Source organism: Eumetopias jubatus, unplaced genomic scaffold, assembly GCF_037043125.1.
Source record: "Eumetopias jubatus isolate StellerSeaLion01/CBP00866 unplaced genomic scaffold, mEumJub1_p1.0 scaffold_5, whole genome shotgun sequence".
Lineage (NCBI taxonomy): Eukaryota > Metazoa > Chordata > Mammalia > Carnivora > Otariidae > Eumetopias > Eumetopias jubatus.
The window spans coordinates 9,165,941-9,175,374 of record NW_028274811.1 but is presented as its reverse complement, the minus strand read 5'-3'; the positions used below and the strand labels follow the sequence as shown (position 1 = coordinate 9,175,374).

Below are 9,434 nucleotides of genomic sequence, written 5' to 3'. Positions count from 1 at the left end.
ATTCATTTCTCCCCCCACCAAAACCTAGACCTTGCTTACTTACAGCTGTCCAAATTACACTCCAGATAATCAAACTAAAATGACTTTTAAATGCAGTGGGTTCTGGCTTTGCATGGTTAGGACAAGAGTGCCAGTCTAGAGTCTTCTGGGCTCCACTTCAAAGAAATATCACTGTATTCCTCCAGAAATACTTGCAGATGACGGATATAAAACACCTAGTCTGTGCACTGTGTTCAACTGCCTTGGGATGAGAGTGCAGGATACCTTCTTTTCCTGCCCCAGGAGGAGATTTCTCTCTGGTTTGTCCATGATCCAGAGGGAATTTCTCAGAGCAATTATCCATTTCAGACTTTGCTGCCACCTCTAAGGTACACTGTCTCCAAGGAGGGCCACTGTCACCCCCCAGGTTCACGGTGATCAGCTGCACAGAAGGAAGCACGGTGACCCGACACCCCGAGCCACCCAGGCCAGGGGCACTTCCACTGCAGTGCTTGCCCCGGGAGCTGCACTCCCTCACCCTTCTTCCACTTCTTCTGCAGGTCTCAGGGCACCTCTCCCCACTTTCCTGCCACGAGTGCAGCTGCTAGACAGTCCCCTAAGGGTGGGACGTGTCCTGCTTCTCCTAATGTCCTCACTGTTCACACACAGGGCCTTCCAGAGAGCAGAGCTCAGCCCATGTCTGGGAATCAAGAAGCCAATGAGCCAATGAGCAGGGCTCCCTCTGTGGGGAGATGTCATTTCTCCTCCTTTCTTGAAGAACTAAGTGAATGAAGGCGCACACATCTATGTTACTTTTGCAGAATGACAGACAAGAAAGAGTAAGAAGCAAAAATGAATCATCTTTTATTTCCCTATTTCCTGACCCCGTCACTTGACTGCTCCATTCTTCCACCTTTCCAACAAATTCCTATGCCAATGCCCTGTGATTTCATTCCAGAACCCAAACAAGGAGGGAAGATCTCCCACCTTATTTCCAGAACATGACAAAACTCTTAAAACTCTTGAACTGGGTAAGTACAAATGCTGTGGGATGGAGTCACGCACACATGTACCCGCCAAAGCTGGTTAAAACTTCTACTCCAAGGAACAACATTTGAGAGCTTCCTCAAGAAAACCAAGCTCTGGATGTCAGAGTCACCACAGAGAACAGGCCCCCAGAGAGGCTGGCTCTTCATCCTGCTTTCTTCCCTCAATCCTCCCTGGCCCGGCCCTACTTAGAGCTCCCGGGGCTCTCTCTTCACACACACACAGGGAACAACCAAAATGTGGCCTCACTTCATGCCCAGCACCCCGCAGGAGAAGCTGCCGACCCCACCAAAGCCTGGAAAGGGCCTGGCCGCCACTGGGACTCAGGCCCCCTCTTCCTCATCGCTCACAGCCCCTTCAGACAGGGCCAGGGAGGAAGCCAGCTGCCCGCGTCTGACCCGGAGCAAATACTCCAGCACTTGAAACTTGCTGGTTTCGGCGTGGGCCCTGGGACCCCACAGGAACTCGTAGCGGGCAGGGTCGCTGCCAGGCACCTGCCGGTACTCCAGGTACCCTTCTTGCACCCAGACTTTGGTGAGGAGCTCCCTGGGCTCCCCATAGATGATGTGCTCTTTGCCAGCATACACCCCCATGACCCCCAGCACTTCCCACACCTCCCCCTCAGGGGCACAGTCATCCTCCACGAGGATCACCCCCAGTAGCAGCCCCAGGAGGCTGGTCTTGGGCATGCCATGCTTACCGCTCAGCATCCCATCACAGGTGAGACCCAGGACGTTGACCAGGACGTAGGAGTGGTCGCTGGGGTCCACTTCCTTTATGTCCATGCCAAAGACCAGCCGCATGTACTCAGAGGCTTGGCCCAAGATCACCGGGAAGTCGTCCTGGTAATCTTTGCTGATGATGTCCAGCATCTCTGCCTGGCGGGTTGGCTGCTTGTTGCGGTATCTGAGGAGCAGGAACCCCACCAGGGCAGCCACTTTCACGTGGAGTTTGTCCTGGAGAGAGGGTTGGGTGACTTCCGGCTCCTCCCAGGTGCTCGACCCCTCCTCATCTAGGCTGCTGGAGCCCTGGTCAGGCTGGCTCCAGGCCCTGGCTGCCTGGGCAGTGGGGGAGGGGCAGGCACTCTGAGGGCTCTGAGGAGGACTCAGGGACCCAGAAGCAGACCCCTCCCCCAGGGGAATCAGGAACAGGACAGAGCAGGAGGAGGAAGGGGAGGAGGAGGAGGAGGAAGAGGAGGAGGGGGCGTGTGGGGCCTCCTCCTCCCCAGCCCCGGACAGGTGTGCCTCCACCAGGCCCTGGGCCGGGCCTGGGTCTTCCTCCAGCTTCCAGAGCTCACTCCTCTGACCCAGGGGCATGGCGTTTGTGTCGGGCTGAACCTGCAGAAAGATGTGGGACGGGTCCTCAGGGTGCAGCCCAGGCAGCAGAGGCCTGAAGTCCCGCAGCTGACAGTGCGCTGCATCGGACTTGGGTGCTGAGGGGTCCCCTCTGGGTTGGGATGGGCGAGCCCCTGGCTCCATGCTCAGAGCATGTACCTCACCTTGAACACTGGCACTCACCTGCACCTCCCCTGGTCTCTGACCTTAGAGACTCCTGCCTCAGACAGAGGCCTGGACTCTGAGTTCTTGGAGCCCCTGGAGGAGGGAAGGAGGGGGCACCTCAGGGTGCAGACAGAGCATGGCCGCAGAAGCCCAGTGCACACAGGAGGGCTGGGTCGGACTCTGTGAGGTCGCCATCAATCCAAGCTGGGCAGTCCCCTCCTTGGCCTCTCAGGGGACTGCTATTTCCCCTGGCAGGGCCTGGGCCCCACCCCCGCAGCCTGAGGCCACAGGGTCACAGCAAGACCACGAAGCCCTGAGACTCCACAGAAGGTAAGCGAGGGGGCCCACCTCTGCCCACGCCTGCCAAAGGTCTAAGGGCTCGTCACGGAATCCCAGGGATGGCCAAGCTCGGGTTCCGTCTGTGCTGGGATGGGCGCACCTCTCCGTCTATACCTTGACCCCACGGAAGGCCTGGGAAAACTCCCTGTGTTGACCTGAGGCTACGCTCCTGGTGCCAAGGCCTCATCTCTGGGAGACACCAGAAGGAATAGTCTGGAGAAATCAGTCGGCCCACCGATCCCCCATCTCCCCACGGCTGACAGAAGTGGCAGAGTAGGCCTGGGCCCTAAGGATCCTGCTGTGGGAGGCATCCCCTCATTTCTCACCTTCCCCCCTGCCAGGGCCAGAGCCAGAGCCAGAGCTAAGGCACCTGCCTCCACAGCTGACCTAAGTCCAGACCCTCAGGCCCAGACCCTCCCTTCCCTGAGACCAGGGATCTGGGAAGGAGGAGGGCTCAGCCTGACAGGCCCTGCCCAGCGTTCCCAAGGCTGCCTGGTAAGGGCTGGCCAGATTTCTGGGCCATCCCTTCCTTGTCCTGAGGGGTGGGTTGGGAGCCACTCACTCCTCCCTCGGGGGTCCCCACATTGACTCTCGGCAGGAGCAGGGACTCCTGTGTGTCTCCCAGGTGGGCTTCCTCAGATGACCTGACCCCAACCTCTCCCAGCATGGTCCTCACCTCCCTGAGAGCTCCGAGAGGAGAGTGAGGAGGCAGCAATCCAAACACTCCCCCTGCATCCCACCTAATTCACAATTACTCTCTCTCTCACAAGAGTGAGATCGGGGTTGGCCCCTCTGTCCTGGGGCGGGAGTCCACTCTTTGTTCTCAAGGTGCTCATGTTTACTTTTGGCAGGACCTGGAACTATCCCTTCTCCTAACCACAGGATGCATCCTGCAGGCCGAGGCCACCATCCCACTGAGACCCAGAGGAGAAAGTGGGACATTTACTTTTCTTGACACCTGGCCTGGCCTCGCAGGACTGACCACTGGGGCAGGACTTCATTTGGGACCCCTATGTCTGGGTGGGTGTCTGCTCAGTCCTCTCTCAGGGTCTTGGGACTCCACCCTCTGCTGACCTGAGGCCACACTCCTCAGACCAAGGCTCACCTCCCTCAGACCCTGGGTACAGAAGTCAGGAAACACTTCAGCTGCTTCCCCCACCTTGGGGGACTTCAAAGAAGGAGCCCAAGGGCAACAAAATCATTGTCTGTTTCAGGCTCTAAGGTCCTCAACTCTCAGCCTGCATCCCTCCTGGATCCATCAAGACCTGGGCTCCTGCCCTCTGCTGTCCTGAGTCCTTTCCCCTCTGACCGCCCCGCACATCCCTGAGATCCAAGGCCAAATTCGGGGGTGCGACTCAGGCGGACAGCTGCTCAAGAGCCTCCCATCTATGACTCTGTCCTGGGGTCCGGGGTCCCCTCAGTTCTGAGTGTTCTCACCTGGATTCCAGCAGGAACTGAGTCCTCCCTGCTGCTGACCTGAGGATTTGCCTCTTACCCCAGCCCCCAGCCTCTCTGAGACCTGGATGTGGAAGTCTGGACACGCCACTTGTCCTCCTCCCGCTCAGGGGCCTCCCAAGACCGACTCTGTTCTGGGGTCCAGGGTCACTCATGTCCTCCCGCCGGGTCCTCACATCCAGTCCCATTAGCTCCTGACCCCAGGTTTTTTTTTTTTTTTTTGATGCAGTGTTCCATGATTCATTGTTTGTGCATAACACCCAGTGCTCCACGCAGAACGTGCCCTCTTTAATACCCATCACCAGGCTAACCCATCCCCCAACCCCCTCCCCTCTAGAACCCTCAGTTTGTTTTTCAGAGTCCATCGTCTCTCATGGTTCGTCTCCCCCTCCGATTTCCCCCCCTTCATTCTTCCCCTCCTGCTATCTTCTTCATTTTTTTTCTTAACATATCTTGCATTATTTCTTTCAGAGGTACAGATCTGTGATTCCACAGTCTTGCACAATTCACAGCTCTCACCATAGCACACAGCCTCCCCAATGTCTATCACCCAGCCACCCCATCCCTCCCACTCCAGCAACCCTCCGTTTGTTTCCTGAGATTAAGAATTCCTCATATCAGTGATGACCCCCCGTTTTTCAAACCAGGCCCCCAGGCTCTTGTCAGACCTGGATGTGGATGTCCTGGCACACCGCCTGTGCACTTGGCACAAACAGGCCTCCCAGGGCGGCCAGCAGGGGCAGGCTTCAGTGTGTTGTCCCTGTTCTGCAGTCCAGGTCCCTCCCTGAGCCCTCCCTCAGGGAGCCCAGCATGCGCCGCAGCACCGCTGGTGACCCTGTCTCTGCTGTCTCCGGGCCCCTTCCCTCCGACCAAAGCCCTCACTGCCCTGAGAGCCACAGGCAAGGACTGTGGGATGTCACGTCAGGCTACAAAGTCCAGGGCTTCCCCGAGATGGGTCCTTCGGGTCCCTTAGCCCTATCTCTGCTCCCCATCTGGACTCCCTGGATGGCCGGTGCCCTCATCCCTGCTCCTGAGGGCCACTCCTCACAACAAGCGCTCAGTGTCTCTGGGACCCAGAGCAGAAGTCAGGACACGCCTCAGGTCACCGTTGTCTCCCCCAGAGGCCTCCCAGGACTGATTCCCTACTGGGTCCAAGGTTCCTCTTCTTCCCTCTGGTTCTCACCTTGACTCCTGACAGAACCTGGGCCCTCCTGCCCCCGCCCGCCGCCTGCCAACTAGAGGCCCTGCTCCTTACACCAGACCTCCTGACTCAGAGACCCAGAACCTGAAGTCGGACCCGCGACGCATCCCCATACCCCAGAGATCTTCCTAGACAGACGCTATGGCCCAACCTCTGGGAGACCTCCTCTGTCCTTCCTCAGAGTTCCTACCTTGACTCCGGTTACTGCTGGGCCCTCTCCTCCGCCCAGCTGAGGGAGGCCCTGCTCCTTCTGCCAATGCCCCCAGCGTCTCTGAGACCCGGACGCGGAAGCACGGATTCACCACCTGCTCCCATCCTCCCTCACACCTTCTGTGACTGACTCTGGGCTGGGGTGCGGGGTCCCTCAGTCCTCCCTCTGCATCCTCAGCGTGAAGCCCAGCAGGACCGGAGCGCGCCCCTCTGCCCACCCGAGGGAGACCCTGCCCCTTCTGCCAAGGCCCCTGGTCTCTCGGGAGACCCGGATGCACCGGTCCGGCGGCGCTGGCCGCCTGGCCCCATCCCGCCCAGCGGCCTTTCCGGACTCACCCTGGGGCCCGACCTCGGTGAGGTCCCCTCTGTCCTGGGCTCCTGACTCCCTCCGTCCTGCCCCCGATCGATCCCCACCCCATCCCCACCCGGACTCCCTGGGGCTGCCTGTGCCCCTGCCGCTTCCCGACCTGGCATCCTTCCCCTCCGACCAAGGTCCTAAGCTCCCTCAGACCTCCGAGGCGCATTTCACCGGACGACGCCACCGGTGGCCACCCTCCCCCGGGGGGCCCTCAGGGCCGGGCCGCGGCAGGGTCCGAGCGCTGGACCTGAGCGGGGAAGAGTGGCCCCCACAGTCCTCGCTCTGCCCCGGAACCCGCCCCAGGGAGGGCCCGGCCCGTCCATCTGGGGACCCGTGTCCAGTGCCCCGGGCCCCGGCGGGAGGGGCTCAGCGGGACGACGATATCACTTGCCGGGGTCTCTCGGGGCTGCCGGCATGGGCGACCTGGCTCCTGGGAGTCCCCCCCCACTCTGTGCTCCCTCACGGGTGCGTCTACCTGCACGCCTGGCCTCTCCCGACCGAGATCCGTGCTCCCACTCACGGAGGTCCTGTCGTCTCTCAGGCCTCCGAGGCGGAAGTCGGCCCTCGTCACATCCGGACCCCATAGGAAGGGGTCCCCTAGGGCTGACAGCACGTCGGGCGGAGATGGGTTCCGGGGTGGGCTACGTGGGGGCAGGAGAGGGGACCGGGCAGACCGGGGGTCCCTCGGTCCTCCCCGGGCTCTTCACATGGACCCCGCCCCGGAGGGTAGGGGGGCCCCACCCCCGGCACCCTGTTGAGCCCGAGCCTGTGCACCCCACACATAGGCTCGCACCCTGTCCCCCGCCTTCCCTGACACGGAGGCAGACACTGGAGTCCGGCAGTGTTGCCACCCAGCTTGCCGGTGACCAGAAGCAATCACGGAGACCCTTTGGTCACCTCACACACACCCCTCCATGGGCTGGGCCGGGGGCTAATCCACCGCAGTGCTCTCCCCGGGAGCCACACCCCCTCACCCTGACTCCACTTCTTCTGTAGGTCTCAGGGCACCACTCCCCACCTTCCTGCCAGGAGTGCGGCCGTTAGACTCAGTCCCCTATGGCTGGGACGTGTCCTGCTTCTCCAAGTGTCCTCACTGCTCATGAACAGGGCCTTCCAGAGAGCAGAGCTCAGCCCATGACAGGGACTCAAGGAGCCAGTGAGCAGGGCTCCCTCTCTGCTGGGAGGCGTTTTCCCCTCCATTCTGGAAGAACCAGACCAATGCAGGAGCGGATGTGTGCACGTGCTTGCCTTTGGCATTTGCACAATGATGGTCGGGGAAGGCATCAGATGCAAGAACCAACAAACTTCTATCTCTCCAGCTTCTGAACCCCGTCCCTTGCTTCTTCTGTTCTTATGCCTTTCCAAACCATCCCTAGACCAATGCCCTGTGATTTCGGTCCAGAGCCCAAACAAGTAGGCAAGGTGTCCAGGCTGGTGTCCAGGGCATGAAAAAAAAAAACTTTTTCTTAAAGGTATTTATTTATTTATTTGAGAAAGAGAAAGCACACCCGGGGAGAGAGAGAAGCAGAGTCTCCACTGAGCAGGGAGCCCAACGTGGAGTTCGATCCCAGGATCCTGAGATCATGACCTGAGCCGATGGCAGATGTTTAACCAACAGAGGACGCAGGCGCCCCCAGAACATGATAAAACTCTTAACTCTTGAACTGGGTAAGAACAAATGCTGCGGGGTGGATGTCACTCACACAATCAGCCGCCGAAGCAGATGAAACCTATGGCAAGGAACCCCACAGGAGAGCTTCCTCAAAGACACCAAGCTCTGGATGTGGAAGTCATGCCAGGGAACAACCCCCCCACCCCAGGAGGCTCCTTGCCCTGCTTTCTTCTCCCAACCCTCCATGGCCCTGCACTCCTTCAAACGCCCAGGACTCTGTCTTCATGCACGCTTGTGCACACACACACGCACACACACACACACACACACACACGCAGGGAAGAACCAGCAAGCGGCCTCACTTCATGCCCAGCACCCCGCAGGAGAAGCTGCCGAACCCAGCAAAGCCTGGAAAGGGCCTGGCGGACCCCGGGGCTCAGGGACCCTCTTCCTCATCTCTCACAGCCCCTTCAGACAGGGCCAGGGAGGAAGCCGACTGCCCGAGATTGACCCGAAGCAAATACTCTAGCATTTGCAACTTGCCGCTTTCGGCGTGGGCCCTGGGACCCCACAGGAACTCGTAGCGGGCAGGGTCACTGCCGGGCACCTGCCGGTACTCCACGTACCCTTCCTGCACCCAGACATTGGTGAGGAGATCCCTGGGCTCCCCATAGATGTCATGCTCCTGGCCGGCATACACCCCCATGACCCCCAGCGTTTCCCACACCTCCTCCTCGGGGGCACGGTCGCCATGCTGGAGGATCACCCCTAGGACCAAAACCAGGAGGCCGGTCTTGGGCACTCCCTGCTCACCGCTCAGCATCCCATCATAGGTGAGGCCCAGGACGGGGACCAGGATGTAGGAGTGGTCGTTGGGGTCCACTTCCTTCACATCCGTGCCAAAAACCAGCTGCATGCACTCAGAGGCTTGGCCCAAGATCACAGGGAAGGCATCCTGGTCATCTTTGCGGACGATCTCCAGCATCTCTGCCTGGCTGGTCGGCTCCTTGGTGTGATACTTGAGGAGCAGGAACTCCACCAGGTCGGCCAGCTTCCCCTGGATTATGTTTTAGAGCCCCGGCTGGGGTTCTTTGGGCTCCTCGCAGGTGCTCGACCCCTCCTCATCGGAGCTGCTAGAGCCCTGGTCAGGCTGGTTCCAGGCACTGGCTGCTGGGGCAGTGGGGGAGAGGCAGGCACTCAGAGAGCTCTGGGGAGGACTCTGGAACCCAGCAGCAGACCCCTCCTCCGAGGGGACCAGAAACAGGGCAGAGCAGGAGACAGATGGGGCGGTGGACTGGGAGGAGGCTGAGGTGGAGGAGGAGGAGGGGGCGCGGGGGGCCTCTTCCTCCCCAACCCCCGACACCTGTGCCTCCACCAGGCCCTGGGCCGGGCCTGGGTCTTCCTCCAGCTTCCAGAGCGCACTCCTCTGACCCAGGGGCATGGCGTTTGTGTCCGGCTGAACCTGAAGAAAAGGTGTGATGAATCCTCAGGTTCCAGCCCAGGCAGCAGAGGCCTGAAGTCCCGGAGCTGAGAGTGCACTGCATCGGACTTGGGTGCTGAGGGGTCCCCTCTGGGTGGGATGGGCGAGCCCCTGGCTCCATGCTCAGAGCAAGTACCTCACCTTGACCACTCGCACTCACCTGCACCTCCCCTGCTCTGGGAACTTAGAGGCTCCTGCCTCAGAGCTAGGCCTCAACTCTGAGTTCTTGAAGCTGCTGGAGGAGTCACTTCGGG

At 60.2% G+C, this 9,434-nt stretch overlaps 1 protein-coding gene and 1 pseudogene across 1 annotated transcript; both read right to left on the bottom strand.

Annotated features, from left to right (window-relative positions):
• Positions 1-1,349: 1,349 nt before the first annotated feature.
• Positions 1,350-2,342, bottom strand: LOC148164291 (melanoma-associated antigen 8-like). Its single transcript, XM_088023593.1, has one exon. It carries the CDS (start codon positions 2,340-2,342, stop codon positions 1,350-1,352), a length of 993 nt encoding a protein of 330 aa, XP_087879719.1.
• Positions 2,343-8,136: 5,794 nt separating this feature from the next.
• LOC148164290 (melanoma-associated antigen 8-like) lies at positions 8,137-9,141 on the bottom strand (annotated as a pseudogene).
• Between the last annotated feature and the right edge of the window lie 293 nt (positions 9,142-9,434).

Bases quoted from the DNA above. Each gene is read 5' to 3' on its own strand.
- LOC148164291 (XM_088023593.1), bottom strand. From the start codon at position 2,342: ATGCCCCTGGGTCAGAGGAGTGAGCTCTGGAAGCTGGAGGAAGACCCA.